This window comes from Dendrobium catenatum, unplaced genomic scaffold, assembly GCF_001605985.2.
Source record: "Dendrobium catenatum unplaced genomic scaffold, ASM160598v2 fragScaff_scaffold_932, whole genome shotgun sequence".
NCBI lineage: Eukaryota > Viridiplantae > Streptophyta > Magnoliopsida > Asparagales > Orchidaceae > Dendrobium > Dendrobium catenatum.
In genome coordinates, this window is record NW_021319394.1 from 596633 (window position 1) to 617435 (window position 20803).

Sequence of the window (20803 nt, forward strand, 5' to 3'; positions counted from 1 at the left end):
TGGGGACAGTGTTCGATTTGAGAGCGGCTCGGGTACGGGAACATGCAAGAGGGATGAGGTGCGTGATGGCTGGGGGATTTTTATTTTTTAATGTAGATTACAGCATAATGTAAATTATCATATTCCAAGCATGCAAAAAATAATCTTTTTCATGCAAATCTTAAAGTTTATTGCCATCAGATACACAAGATGTGTTTGTTGAAAAAAAAAATTGAAAAAAGAATTTGTTTTAACTAGTTCGAATTGCGATCCTTAAGGATAAGTTGGGTGCAGTGGCCATATGCCAGTGTTGGCTCAAGCTATTTGTGGTTCCCATCGTTCAATTTTATTGGCTAGGAATTTACAATTATCTAATGAAATATAGTGTAGTTAATTATTTAATTATTTAATTTTCTATTTAAATTTTAATTTTTCTCATTAAATTAAATTTTAATTGCTTTTATAAATATTTATCCTTTTTATATTAATTATTTTTATGCGGGGCGTTCCTCACGCTTTCATTAACTCCAATGACTAGCATCATCTAGCTCCTCGAGCAAGCGTCTCCTTTGATTTCACCTCAAGTCATTGTCTCCTTTAAGGCATCTCTTCCTAGGTGTACACTATTAGATATTGATGCCATATGGCATCGATGTCCCAAACATTACCTTGTGGCTATGGTTTCCTAAGTCAGTGCTCGGCCACCCCTTGGTGCTGCATCGGCCTTGATTATGCCTTTGTTTAGGTTGGAGCCCTTGTCATTCCAGAACACCTCCTGTAAGACCCTTCCTCTTCCATTGTATTATAACTATCTTTGATGTGAATCAAGTATGAGTTGCTTGCGGAAATTAAGATGAAAATTAAATAAAGCGTTACCACCACAAAGTTATCACCAATAAAATAAAGGATTAAATAAATTCTAGGTAATCAACTTGCTTAGGCGAAGAGTTGCTTTGAGATAACCAAACAATTCAAAACATCCAAAGATAAAAGAAATACTTAAATGCTCATAACAAAATCTCACGATTAATAATGAGAAAATTCACCTCGAGCACCTTCTCACTCATTCACTCTTTGGCTTTTAGTGGAGGAGAAAGAACCATACAAGGATGGAGAGCACCACTACTGAGAAGGAGACGAAGGACTTCGTTACCAGAGAGGTAGCCGCCGGTGGAGGTGGTAGTGGATGGCGTCCGGTGATTGTCCAAACGTAGTCTTGAAATTGGTCGTCGATGACGTGCACAAGCGTGGGGAGGATTCGCTCCAAGTAATCTCCAACTGTGTCTTCGTGATCAAACCCCACGTCGAAGAACGGAGATTGAAGAACGTGGATATTTCCATAGGCGTCGAATACGAGTCCACCTTCAAATTCTGGATCCGCCATTCATAATGGGATTGAATGGGGAAGAAGAAAAAGAAAGGAGGAGGAGTTTGCTGTGAGCTAGGGAGAGGGATGTGGAGGGAGATCTTGCTTGAAGAAAATCTGAATTTGGATTGGAGGGAGAGATTATTTGCCATTAAAATCTCCCTAAATTAGGCTAGAGAGAGGGGCGGCTATTAGGGGGGGGGATTAATAGGCTAATTAATGGAGGCTTAGGTGGCAAGTGGAGAGAGAAAAGGCTAAGTGGGGTGGCCGGCCATGCAAGGAGGAAAAAGGGAGAAATTGATTAATTAGTGGGGCCAAGGGAATTAATCCAAATCTGATTTTGAATTTCAGATTTTAATTAATTTAGGAAAGTTTCAAAATGGGGGGAGAGAAGAGAGGGATCTGAAATTTGAATTCAACATAGATTGGGCCTCAATTAAATCCTTTTCCTAATTGTGGTGAACTATTTTAGGAAAGAATTAATGAGGGTTTTAATGTTGGAATTCAAACTTCACAAGCTCTCAAGCAAGAAGAAGAATGAACTCTCAGAAATTTTATTAATCAAACATTAAGCTCATACAATAGTAGAAGACCTCTTTATATAGGTCTCATCAAAAGAAAATAACATGACTCAAATGCCCACAGGGCTACAACAATGACTAAACATCCATAAGGGCAAAATAGTAAACTAAAACTGAAATTAAAAGATACATGAAAAATATCCGAAATGACATGGAAAACATCAGAAATATAAGCTCCTAATCGTAGCCGTCGATCTATGATTCCTTCGCCGGTAGACCTACCTGAAATGTCTGTCGATGACCTCATCAATCTCTCTAATCTTTTTTTAGCATCATTCATCCATTAATTTTTGTGATTTTCGTTAAATACACTCACTTTTCTCAATTCCATGTCGATTTTTAACTATTCTCTACTTTAAGAATGTCTCTTTTAGGGTTATAGTTTCAAGGCCTGTTTAAAATCTGGCTAGTGTGCTGGAGGTCCTCCTTTACATAATGCTAATCTGGTGGCCTCTCCATGTGATGCTTCCTCTAAGGATCCCACTCCCGTATTAAGGGTAACAGTTATTGTTGAGACTCTTGGTGCAGCCCCTAGTTCTTTTGTTAAAGCAATTGAGGGGATGAATGCTCCAGGCTTTCATCCTCGTTCTGACTCATTTCTCTTTTTTTTTTCCAAAAGGTTCCTATCCACCTCAACTGTAAAACCCGCAAAAAGTCATTTCAGACTTCGCACGCTTTTCTTTTGTTGATTGGTCTCTTTTCCGTCCGATCTCCGTTTCCGCCTCGCACTTGCGAGCTAACCGGGCCGGGTCGTGACATCAACACAAGTTGTGCTACACCTTGCACAATAAACCTGCTCCCATCTTTTCTGAAGATGAGATTCATTAGTTGGTAGCTTCCACTTACTCAATAGCTAGCAAGTTATCTTAGAGTTATCCCTGTCTTGAGATTATTTGCAGATTCATGTTTAAATTGCGACTGTTGGTGAATTATGTGTTAAGGTACTTTGACTCTCACCATGTTCTAATCAAATTATCTCTAGAAGCAAATTATTGAAGACTCTTCTGAAGGAGATCATTCTATGTAAATAGCTCTTCGAAATAGATGCTTAGGTGGTTTCCATGTTTTGATTCTTCTTACGAGCTACCTATAACTCTGGTTTAGGTTGCTTTTTCTCAACTTTGAATTCTCTACTTTAACCAATTCTTCGGTTAGATTTTTGCAAACCTTTACAAGAGTCCTATTGCTTCAAGTCTCTCTAGGCCATAAGTGGTTAAGGTTTTGGTTAAAATAGACATTATTACTCCTTTGGATAAGGAGATTTGGATTGGCTCCTCAAGTGGTTATTGGCAGAAAGTTGACTTTGAGAGCATTCACTCATATTGTTCAGCTTGCTACATTAATTCAACTTGCAACAAGGGTCACCCTGAACTGAGAAAATCATTTTCTATGTATCCTATCATTCAATATAATGCGGATAACACAACTTAACAGATACAACATACAAACTTGGTGGTCATAGTTCATCCTACATTCGATTTGGATTGTAATCAAACTCTTGCTTTTCAAAGCCTCCATTTGAAGCTACTGCATATGTCCATAGTATCATCATAGTGGAAGGAACTTCCTCTTCAAATATCAAATTTGATTTAGACTCATTAGTTGTGATAGCGCATGCTCCTTACAATCTTCCTATTGTAGAAGATGTTGGTGACTAGGATATGATCAGTTAGTTGTATGCTTCTGATAAAAGTCTCCCAGTATTAAAGAATAATTGCATAAAAGGTTTCAAACCATGTTTGTTGAACGAGGCTGGAATAAGAAAAAAAAAAATTCTTCATTCACCAAAATTTACTAGACTTCAAGCAAGATGCAATAGTTCGCCTATTGACTGTGATATTCTTTACTTGTAAGGAGCGAATATGGCTAATCAACATTTCATAGTATACTTTCTCCCTTCTATCATGTTATCTTCTGTTCCTTGTATTTTGATCAATACTATCGATTGACATTTCTTTATAACTGCGCTTCATGTTGTGCCACTTCATTAATCGGTTATAAGTTTGCTTTTATTAAAAAAAAAGTAGCTAGAATTGATGGATAACTTATTATCTTATGATTTTTATTTGTAAATTTGAGGGAATTTTGTGATTATAAAAAGTAATATGAGGCATGTAAGGAATTAATCAAGTTTTTTTTTTTTTTTGAATAAATTCCTAGTTGGATGTGCAACTCATTCAGTCTAGAACTGTGAAAATGAGACTAAAAGATTTCCGGGAGAAATTATCTCCTAGCACAAGTAGCAGGCTTGACTTGTTGACTTAAATTCCTTCTTTTTTTATGTTCTCTTTCTTGTAATTAGTTTAGAATGTGATTGATGTTTCATTGAACATTTGAACTTGATACAATCTGAACTTTTATGATTACATGAATTTCAATTGATTGAATGAGTTTTATGATATCAAATTTTAATGCATTATTTTTTGTGAATGATTCTTAAATTATTATCTAAAAAGGTTTTTTTTATTTTTTTAGTTTTCATCTAAGCAATGAAAGTTTTTGAAAATAAGATTTTATAAATTTGAATGTTTGCACGATTTAGTGCATATCATGCTATATTTACATGAGCAAATCAACTTATAGCATCAGTTTTGCCTAACTATACAATGAGAAGTAAGAAAAATCAAGTTAAAGTGACAATTCGAATAACTAGAACAAAGACATACCTGATTGGTGGCTAAGCTACCACTATCTTGAAGCCTGCCATATGATCTTAGACCATAGAAGGATATGTACTCCTGGGCTTTAGGCCCCATTATGTCGTAAAGATTCTGTAATATAGAACTCGGTCCTCTACAAATTGTTCGATATTGCCAATGCATCAGTGCCCTTACAGATGCAGCACCACTATCATCAATACCTCCCTGATAAAATATATCTTCAGATAGATGATTTTCTTACAGAAGCAGATAGAACAATATATGTTCTTACATAATACCTGGAAGCCAGGTAAAAGGGGTATGATAATAATAACTCTAAAACACTTATTCTCCTTGTGTGCTCGCATGATACGCCTATACAATGCATCCAAAACTCGATTTCGTATTATATCATCTCCGGAAAGACCTGAAATAAAAAACTGATTCTGGAAATTGAAGGGTACTTGGGTTAGTGATCTAAACTAAATCGTTTCCGTGATAATTATGAATATTGTATGTTATGAAAAATAAACAAAAGGAATTAATTTTATCTTCAGCTGGATTCTGAATGATAAGGAACTCAAGCTAAGGTTAGAACTTATTTTGACAACTCCTAACAAAATACAAGATGGCATTGTGCTTACAATTATGCTGCATACAACTTGTATTGAAACTACTAAAGGAGAAGCCAAGTGCTCTACATAATCCAATATAAAAGTTCAATCTGGATTTCATGCAAGATTTAAGAAGCATGCTGCATACCTCAATATAAACGAAATGTTCTGCCTTTTCAATTAGAGAAATGTATGCATTGTGGATGCTATCTTCTGTTTGACTTGTTCCAGCAGACCATTGGCCAACACTTCTAATGACCTGGATTCCACATGTCATTGAAAATAAGATATTTGTATGTGCGCTATAAAAGGGAAAAGCAGTGCTAATCTTGTATGAAAAATGAGAAATAAGAAAAGAAAGTCTCAATAACAGATTGCAATGGAATTATTTATGTACAGCAGTCATTCTTTCAGCATTGTCACTGGAACTCTCTTCAAGATAATTATGCCCTCAAAAATCAAAGTGGTACTATTTGTTAATTATCAATATATATGGACTGAATCAACAAAGGAATAATGATCCTTTCTTTCACTAGGAATGTTTGCCAATAATGGTTGGTTAGTCTAGGCCGAACACATAGGCGGAGTTCCCTTGCTTTATCAATCAAACAGACCAATGGTATGGTCTTGCCTGTGTCAAATTTGGCAAAGCTAGATCAAATCTTCGTCAAAACATATATATGATCCATTTATGAAGTCCTCTGTCAGGAATATCGGCTTTGGTAAAGAGCATTTATGACATTTAGTTTAGATTGATCACACCAAGGACTGAGAGTACCTATTTGCAACCACTTGAAGGGCATGTGTGTGATATATACTCGAAATCATGTCTATGCATGTGTGATACTTGGAACCATGTAAATCAACCTCCAACTGGCTCCCAACGGGCATGCATTGGCTTCCATGCCAGGTAGCCTGTTCACCCCAGTTGGATCCTGCCAGTTCATCCGCCATAGCCTAACTCCTAAGAGCCAACTAGCTAGCCCTCTTTCCTTATTCTTTCCATTGTGACCTCATCAATCGATGGAATATTTGCTAACACCTCACCAATTCATGTGGGCTACCTATAACAATTAATTTTTTGGCTATTTTTCATTTCGTGATTTAGTGCATTTCCTATTAGAAGGTCTATCCTAGGATTGTATAAAATTTGTATAAATGATGGAATGAAATGCTCAACCAATTCTTCTCATGGTAATAGAGCTTCAGGCATTTTTTTTTCTTTTCTTTTTTTTCTTTTTTTTTTAAGTTGTAACCTTCATTACTGTTGTAGAAATCTTACATGATCAAACAATAAACTCAAAGTCTCAAAAAAGACTATTCAGATCACTAAATAAGGTTATTGCGATAATCCAAACTAAAGATGAGGAGTCAAGATTACCAACAAATTCATTGAGAGTTCAACAATAGTGATAAAGACTGCTAACATCAAAAACTCTTACCCAAAATCCTCGAAACAAGAAGTTGTCCCTAGCAAAAAAAATCAATAGAAATTCTCTATGATGCAATATTTGCAAAAAGGATCGTCATGCAAAGGAAAGGTATCATAAGCTTCATGGAAAACTATGATGACAAAATTGGATAAAACAAAGAGGATAGACAAAAGAACATTGACATGCACATATAATGCATTTAGGAGAAGGTAAATATCAAAGAATCACCCATCAAGTTCCGTAAAGAAGTAAAAAAAAAATGAAAAACTTACTAGAATCACTATAAAAAAGTCCTGTAATAGGTACTTAATCTCCATCATTCTCAAATAAGACTTTCTCTTCGCATTCTTTTAAAATCTCAATATGCCCATTTCCAACTACTAAATCATTGATTTAGAAGCTACAAATCATGTGACTCACTCACAATTTTTTTCATATTCTCATTGTCCTAACAATAAGAAAATAACATTTTTTTATGATTCCTTAGCAATCATGTCTAACAATGAGACATTCTTATAAATAAATCCATCACACTCTGAAATACTATCCATGTACCTAAATTATTTACCAACTTGTTACTCTCCAAAAGCTACTAAAGATTAATCATTCCCATTATATCTTTCAATAATAGCGCAGAAGGATGATTATTGGACTTGCTAATGAAAGGGATTTTCTTCACCAACTTAAGGAATCTAATGATCATAAGAACCCTCTTAGCAAAGCCGAGCCACAAATTTCAGAGCCCACATCCACCTCATGAATCTATGTGGGTTGTCCTACTGTAATTAATTTGAAGCTATTTTTAGTTTTTGATTTTATATATTTCTTATTAGATGCTTTTCTAAGATTATATAAATTTGCACAAATAATGAAAGGAAATACTCCATTAATATTCCAATTCTTGTATATATAAAACATATATATAGACAAGAATTAGTGCCACTTTCAGAATTGGAAATTGAGCCTAGAAAATCTCTTTTTCCAGCTAATTATGAATAGAATGTATTGTTGCTTTCCTTGAGATAATGTATTTATTGATGGTAATACTATATTTAATGAATTAATGGAGTTTGAATATCCGAGGAATGAACCGCCAGCCAAAGTGTAGACATGACTACTGGATATCTGATCGCGGTGTCATGGAAATGTTAATAAAAATCATTTTATATAAGCATTCATAACATTTAATAAAAAACAAGGAGTAAATCTGACACACAACCAACTTCCCCCATCTCAAATTATAAAGGTTCTTCATTATATGAAAAAACAGACCTGAATCAGAAGCCTACAGGAAAGTCAATTTTATTTCTCGAATGTGGGCTCCGAAAATTCGGCCCCGGCCTCCGCCTGCTGTTCTTTTTATTCGGCGAGGGAGTTTTAACTGAATAAGTTCCAAAGTAAATTTTGGAAGGCAGATGGGTTTGTAGATAAGACACTACCCAGAGATTTCGCCCTCATTTTGTGAGGACTTTATGATCTGAGTTCTGGTTTCCTATAGGCGCAAGCCCCTATAGTGAATTACCCCTCCCAATAACGAGAGAGAACTTTCAATTTGAACTAAACGAATTCTTTCAATTTGTTTTTCTTACCGTCGTATCTGGTAACCCGCGTAGCATCCCTAGACGTCACGTGTGTACCAATAACACGCTCGCCGGGGCCCATGCGGGTTGTATAATTACTTTTTCCCTTTTAGTGTACCTATGTGTATACAAACTACGGTGCACGTGCGGGGGTACTTTGAGATGATTGTAGTTGTGCATATAACTGTTGTTTAGATGCACACAACTTTTCATTTGAGATCTTGTACACGCCTTCTATCCGCTAGTACGAATGTTACGGATCCGGTGGCGTGAAATAGCAGTTTATGGATCAGTTGTTTACTATTTTGTACAGGTAGACTGTCGTGCACTATTTGTTGATTTTTGTTGGCGGGTCATAGTGCACTAACTAATCTCCTGCCTTGGGTTGTAGAAGCTTGTAGGAACTCGTATTCTTTATGCATTCTGCTATGATTTTGATCTTTATGATACATCCACTATTGCTGGAGATAGATGTATTCATCCTTAGACTGAAGTTGACTATAGGATACTGCATTTACTGTAGTTTTTTTTATGCATCTACTCATGGGTGGATGTTGTGGCACATACATTTGTCTTCGTAGAGAGATCGTATGTGTTGCAGATCCTTTATACTTGCTTGTAGAGGTCCAATATATTTGTTTGATGTTGAGTGATGGTTGGCTACATGAGCGTTACAACATTCATTGGCTCTTGCTACATACCTTGTAGGTGCTTTCATTTATCACCATTTCTTATATGTTTTACTCATGCTTCTTTGTATTCGTAGCATTTCAGTACTTATTATCTTCTTGATGGACTACATCAAGCATAATTGCCTCCTATACTCTTCGTGCATGATAGCTAGCAAAATCACCATACTCATTACATTGCTTGCAAGTTTAAATGTATTTGTTGATGTATTGATGTTGATCGTAGAACATTGTTGGATCTATTGTACGTTGGATCCATATTTGTTGCAAAAGTATTGTAGGTTGTGGGGATACCCTAGCATTTTTCTGCAAGATGACTTTGAGAATAAATAGCCCTTTTTCACCATACTCATTTGCAATCTTCTTGCTTCTTGTAAGCAAAATATACTTGCATGTTCTTTGTTCTTAAGGATGATTTATAGCTAGCATAATAGTCTTGTATTTTAGATCTTCATTTGCAATCATATCATTTGTTGTGATCACCTGGCCGTCATCATTTGCAAGTGTTTGAACCCACTATCCCTCTTCAAGTGTTGCTTGCAAGTAACACTTCACTTGCAAAATTCTTTATCTTTGATGATAAATTTCAATGAGCTTGACGTTATCATCATCAATTTCTTCATTCCCATTGAGGTGATCACCATGAGTTGAATGTTCTTATACAAGGAGTATCATGTCCTTTTCATCATTCAAGTAAAACTTGAACTTGCAATTCTTTGTCATCTAATTCTAATCAAGCTTTGAGTGGTTTGAACTTAGTTCAAGTTCAGTCTTTCAAGTCTTCCTTGGTCAAATTATAAGTTCCCATGATTGTTCAAATCATGATCAAATGAGGTTCAAATTATAGTGTGTCCTTTTGTATTTTTCATTTAGGTTCAAATTGAATTAAAACACTTTATGTCATTTTGAAGTTCATAAGTCTCTTTCACTTGGTTTAAACCAAGTTCAAATGCATGTCCCAATTGTAAGCTCACTTGAGTTCAAATCAAGTCATTTATGTCTTTGCAAGTTTGATTGCATGTTCAAATAGTTCACTGCTTGTTCAATCCAGTCCGAGTTCATAAGTCCCCTGCAGTTCACTTGAGTTCGAGCTGTTCTCTTGTTTCGTTTGCACTCAAACTTATTATATTGTTTGAGTTTGAATTAAGTCCATTTGATGCTCCAATCAATGTCCAAGTAAAGCTCCAAATTGTCCAAGTACAATCTTGCATTTATCCGAAATTTCGGCAGCCTTCCGGCGTCTCCCCCATTTAGGGGAAAACTACGGAAAACTGGGCCTCCCGCCACGCTAGAGAAAAGCGTGCACGGTAGGTGCCCTCAGAAGAGGACACCGCGACCGTAATAATTTGTTTTCCCCACCATGCCAGAGAAAGGCGTGCATGGGTTGCGGGCACCAGTTTAAAATAAGCAGTTTATATTTGACCCCACCTCGCCACTATCGATTTCCTTGGCCTTCTCTCCAACCCACTTAGTTTCCTGAATGCATAAAATATTTAATTTCCTATGAATCATAATATCTATTAATTCCATTAATTTTCCTGTAAGGGAACTTATATTCAAAGTTCCTATCCTATTTTTTGTTTCTTGGACTAGCTTCTTTGCCCACATCCGTCCTTGATGTGGGAACCCTTTCCTATTTAACACTGCACCCGGGCGCCGGTGCAGCGGCCCTTGCACACTTGTCACTGTATTCAGGCCATACAGCGCGTCGCTTCCAGGGGACGCCCTAGCATTAACACAATTTCTTAAAGGATTCATGTCATTATTGTTCGACAAGTTTTACGCTGGCTGTCGACTACCTAACGCAACCCTCCACTTTTCTCATCCAGGACTTGGGACCTGGCAACGGCAGTGTTTAATAATAATTAAAACTAATTAAACATAATTAATCTTATTTAATTATGATTAATAAGTATTAATTATAATTAACATAATTAATTAAATTAAATTAAATTAATTACCACTAATTCATAATTAGAACTAATTAATAAAACAAAATAAAGTAAATACTTCTAATTTATATAAATATAAAAAAAGCCCAAAGGGGCTGCTCGGCAACTGGATTCGGCCGAAGAAGCTCCCGAAAGGGAGAAAGTTACCTTCACAGCAAACGAGCTCCCTTGTTGCTTCCGATCAGAAATGTCATAACTTCCGACTCAGCAGGGAAGGAGGGAAGCGGAGTCGGCCGGTCTATGGAAAGAGGTATGTGAACCCTTCTCTCTCTCTCTCTCTCTCTCTCTCTCTCTCTCTCTCTCTCTCTCTAGATTTGAAGAGATCCGGGTTGAGGAGGTCGGCGGCACAGAAGCTCTCACGATCAGAGAGCTCCGATCGTTGCTTCCGATCAGGACTTCGTGACTTCCGATCGGTTGGGAGGAAAGGACGTCGCCGGAGCGAGGTAGAGCAACACGGAGGAGGTTGGAGGTCGGAGGAGTGGGGAAGAGATCGTGGATAGAAGAGCTCGTGCAAGAGGAGATTGTGAGCAAGCAGAGGGAAGAGCGGCTGAGGGTTCGGTATTTAACGACTCGAATGGGAGCGGGATCGAGGACTCGTCGCACGATTTGCGGGAACATACGCGAACGGCGCCGTGCTACAGTACCTCGGCGGGATTTTGGGCAGGATTTACGGGAGCGACTCTGTCCGCGAGATTCCTGGAACCAATGGTTTCTTGGTATGATTTTGAGTCCTCATTTTTTCTATTGGGTATAACATGAAGGTCACCATCAAAATTTTGTTTTTTGCAAAAATATTGCAATTGGCATTCCCTGATTTGGTTTTTGTTATATGTGAAGTAACAACGTAAAAACATAGATACGTATCAAACAATTTGTTTCCTCACATTATCCATCAATGTAATAAATCTTCCTGATCCACAGATCAAAAAGAGTACAATGCTCAATTTAAAAAAATATGTATTGTCAGCAAGAAATTGGTGTGATAATGAATCACAACTGCAAGGACAAATTAATCAACGAGTTCATTTATCAAAAAGATCTAACCTGGCAGTGACATGGCGTACGAGGACCAACTTGTCCAACTTCCTCTGTAGAGACCTGATCACCACGCTCTTGTGCTTCCCACCACTCTTTATCAATATTAAGAAAAGAGGTTTGCGCAATTCCATTATAATTCCCATCTCCCCGAGTTTGACAACAATCAATATCATCAACAAAGTCCTTCATTTGCATATCTGGAATTGGATGCTCAACTTTGGCCTTCCGAAATGAGAAAGCAGAACTGTAATTTGCCTTACTCCGTTGTTCTGCAAGAATTTGACTTATTTCCATCTTTGGATTTCCACTAACTTTGTCTAGCCCGTCTGGCTCTTGGGGTAAAAGTAATGGGAGGTCCTGATATGAAGAACGAGAGGAAAATGATTCTTGCCTTTTCAGTCCTCTAGGATTGATATCTTCTGGCTTAATATCATCTTTAACTTCTTTGTTTGGTCCCATATAATGAGGAATAACCATATGATGATGAGGCATTAACAAAGGAATCGCCTCCTCATGTAGAGCTTTGTTTCTCTATAAATAAGAAAACTATTATAATTAGGACTAAAATAGCATACATAATTAATCAAAGAACCTTGAAGCAGAATCAACCTTTGCATAATTCCAACGTTGAACAAAGTGTCTTGCAACATCCCGACAAGGTGGTCCCCAAAGAGCACACTGGACATCATGCCAAGGCATGCGAGGATACTTACTTCGGTCGACCTCATCTTTCATTGTATCTTCCCATGAATTTGGTTCAGATTCCCTTAATTGACAAAAAGAAGTTTAATTTAAATTTGAAAAAGAAACAAATTCAGTGTTAGGGTCTAAGTAATCACAGCATAGAATAAATTTACCTTGGATTATAGTAGTCTTTTCCAGGCCAAATCAAAGGAGGATGGTCACTAATTTGGTGTTTGGAGTTGTCAAAGCGGCCAAAGCACAAATCAAGTCCACCCAAATAGCAAACCCGATTATCAACTATCAAGATTTTCTCATGATGGGACCTAGAATGGATGAGAATTTTAACATGAATGGACAGTTAAAAAAGAAAATTAGTTTATTTTTGCTAGAAAATCAATATGAAGTTTCGATTAGTAGAATGGAATATCGTACCACAAATAAACGCCAGTTGAAAAATGATCTGGATAACGCAGAACTTTCACATTTTCATGAATGTTCAACAGTCTTCGCTTACTGTATACGCTATTAATTTTCAAGGCAAGAGCAACTTCTTTGTATAGAAGGATGTAAATCTGCAAATTGTTAGACATCATAATCTTGACTATAATGTAGATGCTATGTTGTACACAAGATATACTCCCAACCCACCTAACTCCTTTCCCCCGCAAGGGTCCCAACCCAGTCATAGTGAAATGTGCAAAATGGATAAGTGATCATAAGAATAAATCGGACCAAATAAGTTTGAGGATCTGATATCAATTAGTCATATAATCTGCAGACTAAAATTAAGAGAACAATATCATGAACAAGATGTCTTCTCATTTCAACAAGCATGATGTTAAAAAGAAGCATAAAGATGCCACTGAATTTTGTTTCTTCCACACCACTTATAATTCTATTGAAACAAAAATTTTCCCTTTTTATGTGGAAGAGGCCCACTTCTGTAATGATGATTTTATATACAGAAAAATCATGAATTTTTTAACCACTAGAATACAAAATTATTCTTAGTGCTGGTAAAGAAATATTTTCCTAACAATGCCCCACAAAATGGTGGTGAATCATATAACTCGTGCAAATTAAACAAATTATTTCATTTCTAATCGATCCAATCCATTCATTCCCCGAATAGCTGCTTTAGCCAAGGGAAATAGTCAATGTTGAAAGAACTTATTTTCCAAACATAGCAAATGTGCATGTTTGGGATCCAGGGTAATATCTATGAAATATTACCAATATTAGCATGCCTGATTATTATGGCAAAATTCACGTCATATGTATGAAAAAAAAACTACAATTCCACTTTTTAAGGTTAACTATTGTGAAGCTCCAATACTTCTAAATGTTTCACCATCATGTAGAACAATATTGTATAACACCACAATGCTCCAGAAGCCATATCGCATAGACCACTCAGCAACTCATTGCTTATTTTCCTAAAAAATTATCTTGGTGCTTCTTGAAAGAATACGGCTCGCAGCTCTGTAGATATTAGTAAGGTAGAAGAAATAGCGGAGAAGAAAGGTGAGTAAAGTATTGTATATTTATAAAATTCAAAATTTTAGGTAATGAAAATTTCAACAAATTCTATTTTTTTAAACTTTAAATTAGTTTAAATAATACTTTTCAATTATTGTTACAGTTAAGTAAATTAATATTTACTTAACAGTAGTTATTCTTAAGATAAGAAAACAATTTTTATTAATAATAGATAATATATTGAAGAAAATTATGTAATATCCTAATTTCTGAAAGATGCATATTTTGGCTGTAAGGAGTTATTAGAGCAGTTATTTCGTTTGATTTCAGGCAAGCCAAGAGAGAGAAAAATCAAGTGCAGGAATTACTGTAGCAGTGTTCGGCACAGTGCTGAAGGAGGAGTTCGGCTCAGTGAGGTGAAGAAGAGAATGGCTGTAGGGAAGAATTCGGTTTTATGTGCTGAAGGAAGTGGGAAGCATGGCTTGTGGATCCTGTGAGTAGAACAGCAGTTAATTTATAGAAATTTCTGTGTGAGGGAACCGTGATTGTGAGGAATTAGTAGCACTGAAAGGATCCGAAATTTTCAGCTGAGTAAAGAAGCAAAGGAAGAAGAAGTTTAGGGAAGAAGGAAGACGAAATTGAGGTAAGAAAATTTTAGTTGTTTTAAAGTGGTTGATAAATTTGCAAAGGTTAGTACAAGTTTCTACAGAAGATTATTCAACTTGTATTTAGGATTCTTCAGATACATGCATAAAGGAGGTTACGAGGTAAATGATTATGTTAGTATAAATTGATTTTATGCAAATTTATTTGAATGATAAATTATAGAAAATATAGGGATTTAGAAGTGATTTGTATATGTTACTTACAAAAGGAAAGAGTACGAGGTGGAAGAATTGAGGAGACAAATCGTAAAAGAGATAAGTAATACAAATTCGAATTAAAGAGTAAATGTTATCATTGTAGACATGTAGCTGACTTTGAACGACAATTTAGAAAGATAGTCATTAAAGTAAGGTGATTTTATATTATGCACGTTAACAGTCAAGTATTCATGTATGAGCGACTACACCTATGTTTGAGGAATTGGAATTTACCAGAATATATGATATGATTATTTGAACATTTTGCTAGTTGCTAACATTTTGAAAAGAAGTACAATTCTTTATGTATTGTATACACAGTCTCTTTATGTAAACAGTATAACAACTATGTTGTAATAAAATTATACAACCATACAATACAAATATGAACTATGAATATATAAAATTTATTGAATATCATATTAGTAAAGATTGGCTATAAAATGATATGAAACTTACAATAGCATTTGAGGTGAAAGGAACCCTAGATATGATACTTGCATAGTATGAGGGGGCAGAAGGGACCTCTAAAGAAATAAAATGGACCTCTATGTAGTTCAATGACGATAATGTCAAGTTTACTTGAGCTCCATTGAACATTTTTATGAAAGTTTAGCCAAATCTTTAAAGACTAATATTGATATTCTATATAGACTTTTATGTTGTTTTCCAAATATTTCTAAGTTAATTTAATTATGTTATTATTTATAATCTGACATTTGATTTTTATATAAATTGCATAACTTATTGAGCCTCATAGCTCACCAATTCTTTTCATACTGCTTGTTGTTAGAGAAAAAATAAAGGAAAATGTTGAAGCACAATAAGTTCAAGTTATTTCATTTTATATTCTAATATTTAGTTAAAAAACTAAAAAATCCAACAATGGCAATGAAGGCTCTGATACCATGTTAAATTTAGAGAATTGGAGAGAAAAAAGGCTTAATTTTATTACACAAAACTATCTATATTTATAGATCTATAAAATATAACTTAATAAAGAAACAAATAATTACAAAATCATGCATAATTGCTCTAATATAATCCTTCCTAAATCAGCCAACTAAATATGGAAGGAGATCAGCGTGATCCAGGTGAGCCTCCCACGAATTTCTATCATGGCTGTCGGATTAAAATGCCAAGGGACGGCTGGGATTTAACAAGTGAGTCTTCCATGGATTCACATCCTATCCGTGGGATCAAAATGTCAAGGGACGGCCAAGATTTAACAAGAGGTCATGTCTTGCATTACAAAGAGGTTATTTTGTGATTCAAACCAAATCACTTCAAAACATAATGGAAGCATATTGATCATTGCTTCTCGAGCTCCACACTCTCGAAGAAAATGAAACATATCTTCATTAAATAGTCCCCGGACTATTCATATATGGTTAATAAAGTTTCAAGAGTATCTTATTTCTTCAGTTTAGTCCATCGACTATATAAATTGATCCTAAACGGTCTCATGTAAAAATTTATAAAGATTGTGACAAAATAGATCCCAATTAGTCCCTCCATTATAAAAAAAAATTGATCCCAATTTAGTCACTGATGGACTATTTGGGATTAATTGTGTATAGACAGACTAAAACGAAGAAATGTGATACAAAATTGTCAAATAAAGAGTCGGGAGACTATGTTGGTATATTTCCCTTCATTAATATGAAGATTTTATCGAACAAAACCAAATGGAAGTGAAAATTAATGGAAACCGAGATATATATATATATATATATCTTATATATATATATATATATATATTTGTGTGTGAAGCTTCAAGTTCAAACCAATATATTAGGAAGCAAAACCACCCATATTACTTAGTACTCAATTGCTTGTAGCATAAAAGCAAAGAACTCAAAAGAGTTTAAGAAATACATGAAGCAGTATGGATTGTTGAGCTGGCATAGAAGCTACCTGAACACCTTGCTTGGCCCTAGCTTCTAGCAATGAATCAAGTCGCGAAGATCCATGAGCATGAAAAGGGCGTCGAAGATAAAGCTCTGGGCACAACCACCAATCAGCGATAAATATCTGCATAAAACTTGCCAATGATGGTAGAGCTGGTGGAATAATAACTATCAGATATACAAGGACAACCATTTTCTCTTTAAAAAAAAGAGACAATGTAGAAATACCTCTGACTTTGCTTCTTCAATGGAAGAAGCAATTGCATCAAATGCAGCCTGGCCATCAACAAACCATTGTACCTGACTGCCATCTTCTATCAAGCCCCTTGGGGGTGAAAACGAACCAAAACGGTGAGGATAACACCACCCCTCGGGAGGCCTCAAACCAGCATCATTTATTGCAGCAATCCAGTCTTTCACTTTGGAACTACTTTTTACCCTCAGATTAATTGCTCGGCTTCCACTAGATACCTTTTGAGATGAATGTTGATTAGAGATTGAACTTCTCAGATCTTCAGTAAAAGCAAAAAAAATTAAAATTCAGTAGTTTATTTCAGAGCTATATGGAAACTTAAAACTAATTATCGCATAAAGACCACAAAAAAAAATTGGATAGACCAAATAATATAATTAGAGCCCTAAATGATTTGCCAAAATAGAGTTAAAAATCATGCAACACTCAATATTTAATTAATGGAGGATAATTCATAAATCCAACCCAAAATAATTAAAGATAACACTAATAATGATTATGATAACAGTTGAATAGCCAAAAAAATATACTCTTCCACCAATCAGGGCACCAAGAAAATACTCAAAAAATTTACATGATATATACCAAATTAGACTAAATAAATGACTCATTAACCATGCATAGATACGTGATTACTGAATTTCAGATTTCATACTCATGAAACTAAAATATTCCATCCATAGACAATGGTAAGAAACCATTTCTTTCCTTTCCCTATTTAGTGGGTTCATTATTGGTTGAGGTGACGGAGAATTGGCTAAATGTTAAGACATTGTTAATCAATCCATACAAGTTGAACATCTTGAGTATACCAATGATCATTTGGCCGATCCACGGGAATAAGATCAGGTCCATCAGGATGAACTTTCAATCTTCTAAATGTTCAATCATTTGGCCCATGTGATTGTTTAATAAAAGAAATTGTTATTGCTTAGCTCCAGCAGCTATATGACGGAATTAATATAAGCAATTTCTAGGAACGTTCTGCCATATATAAGAGCCCATTAAGGCCTATCAAACCCCATTGGTAGTGGCAGTAATCTTCCATTATTTCTAAGTTTATTCTTTGCATTCTACTAAAAAATGCAGTAGTTCCTGAGCAACATTCTCTTCTTTTCTCATCCTTTAGTGAGCTTCCATTTTTCATTTCTTGTATGTTGTAAAGGCTAAGAGACATTCCCAAGGATTCGCCAGTTTTTTACGTGATCTAGCTAGTTATTACTAGGATTAGTAGACTCGTTGTCTTAAAGAAGCTTGGGGATTGTACAAGATTTCTCCATTACTGATTTTCAAAGGAGAGAATTTAGAGGAATTCAAGTGGACAAGCATTGGGACAAACTACTCTAATTTGATTTGTGTATCTTTCATTCTTTCTCACATTTGCTCTTTACTATTCATTGTGACCTTTAATTTTCTGTCATTTTTAATGCACATCTCAATCTCTTTTGAGTTAATATGTAAACACATGGCAGTTTTTTCACCACCCAATTCCCCACACACCCACCACCTACCAACCCCAATAGAATGATACTAAAATATAAGGAACAAATAAGAATTAAAAAAAATTATTATTCCAACTGATGATCCTCTCTAGGTGTTTTCCAGGGACATGCATCAAAGATAAGGTAGATCAAAAATGGAATTATCTTCACTGTTTTATTTTCCTACTTAGTATGAAACATGTGGCTCACGTGCAAGTGTCATTTTATCTTTTTTTTCTTTTTTTACTTTTTAAAACTTAATCTCTTAAAATATCTCTCTATTTTCTTCCGAGAGATAGGGAATATCATATTTTTTTATTATCAAACATGTAGCTCAAGTCAATCCTTGTGGGCTCCGAAAATTCGGCCCCGGCCTCCACTCGCTTTTCTTATTCGGCGAGGGAGTTTTAACAAACTAAGTTCCGGGGTAAATTTTGGAAGGCAGATGGGTTTGTAATTTTTTTTCTTTTTTTTTTTGTTTTATACGGCGGGTTAACAATCCTCAACCCCTATGTTGGTTCATGATCTTATGTCATATTTTATATTCTCATTGTTGAATTGTTTATGTTCGGTTGTCTTTTATTATCTTTTAAACTTATCAGAGTGATGATAGCAAGGACCTGCACGCTAATTTAAGCCAAGAGGGTCTCTTAGTTAGAATCCATCGTATGATCGATACCCCAACTCTCTATAGCTAGATTCTTGTAGGGCTTTTGGTGTGAAAGTCCAAATCGGTTTAAACCTAAAATCAAATTAGAGTTGGATCTAGATATAGTTTTGAGCATATGCATTGAGGTTGTATCATATTTCAGCATTTCCTTGCCTACATGCAGCACTCAGATTGTATCCTTTAGCATAGGTAGGGAGAGACTTTTGGCTCCTTCGACCACACACTTGAGTTTTGGTGATGAGGAAATGCTCAAGATTAATTTCACAATCTGAGGATGTGGAATGTCATCTATTAATGAGACAAATATTTCATACTAGTTTTCAATGAGGGTACACCTCAGTAACAAATACAACATAAACTTTGAGACACAACCCATATGCAGGCTAACATTAGATTGTTTATAATAATGATATTCTTAAATATAGTTTAATTGTTCGTGATAATGATCAAAATTTGTAAATTATGCTTCAATTTTTATAAATTCAATTTTTATGGTTATCCTTAAGTTGCCTGACTGAAAAGCTCTCAAGCCTATGATCTTGATTGTAGTTGTTTTTGCAAGTGATGCTACTTTGTTTTAGATAGTGCCAGCTAATTTAGATACCCAGCTACCACCTTCTGTCGTCAGTAATTATCAAAACCACTCTTGCCTCAAAGACTCCAAATCTTTTTACAAGTGCTGATACAAGCTTCCACAATTCCACAAGCTATTCATGAACAATTCTGCCTCCCCATGGATTGGTAAAATTTTTAGTGCAGAGTTCTTCGTAAGCTAAGAGAACTGATGCAAAACCACACATGAATTGAGGACTCCTAATAGGTCATCTACACCATGATGACTAAATTTCATAGGCACCATTGCATTTATGAGCTTTTATATGCATATTAAGTTTTTTTCTATATTTTGGGTGTATTGCCCTCTTCTTTATATATGGGGGTAGGTTTACTTATGTAATGCTCAATGAATGAATGATTATGGTTAAATAGAATCTTCCTCAAGCTAGGACTTCCAACCACCTCTCTCTGTGTGACATTTGTTTGCAAAATTGCATGCTTCATAGACCCAAGTAATGTGCTTAGATAGCCACCTAATTGGGTGCGCAAAATACTCAAGTTATCCAAGTACTTTCCCGCTTCCTATCTAGCTTTTTGTCATCCCATTCGACTTCTACCTCCCAGTTTCAAGACCCTCATTAGTTGGTCTTTTTTTTTTCGTTTGATAATTGCTATGGCACCAAAATTGCATAATGATTCAACCAATAGAATAATGGAAGGAATTTTTGTGAGTTGCAAAATAAGTTGGTCACCATCGCTATATTTGCTCCCTCTTGCATTGGCATTTACATTTTTATTCTTTGACGAAACATATAATACATATAGATAAATGTAACCTAATTATTCATGTGTAGCTAAGCCACTAATACCATGTCATTAGCTTGGGCTAAAGTTTCTTTAAAACTCACAGATTAGGTTAATCTTTTTGTGCACCATTTATGCGCAATGTTCATGTATAGCACAACTGATGAAAATATAAATTTTATTTCTATTCATGGTACCTACAGCACTATATGACTAATGACTTAACCAACCTC

At 35.4% G+C, this 20803-nt stretch overlaps 1 protein-coding gene across 1 annotated transcript in view; it reads right to left on the reverse strand.

Moving 5' to 3' along the window:
* The window catches only part of LOC110102540 (phospholipase D zeta 1), a 56134-nt gene that overhangs the window by 20718 nt on the left and 14613 nt on the right, over positions 1–20803 (reverse strand). The window contains exons 7-15 of the mRNA XM_020830908.2: positions 17036–17278; positions 16815–16931; positions 12988–13127; positions 12729–12878; positions 12481–12637; positions 11878–12402; positions 5328–5438; positions 4865–5011; positions 4593–4790 (exon numbers count right to left, since the gene is read on the reverse strand). Coding sequence (XP_020686567.1) covers positions 4593–4790; positions 4865–5011; positions 5328–5438; positions 11878–12402; positions 12481–12637; positions 12729–12878; positions 12988–13127; positions 16815–16931; positions 17036–17278 — 1788 coding nt within the window. The remainder of the gene's footprint in view (positions 1–4592; positions 4791–4864; positions 5012–5327; positions 5439–11877; positions 12403–12480; positions 12638–12728; positions 12879–12987; positions 13128–16814; positions 16932–17035; positions 17279–20803) is intronic.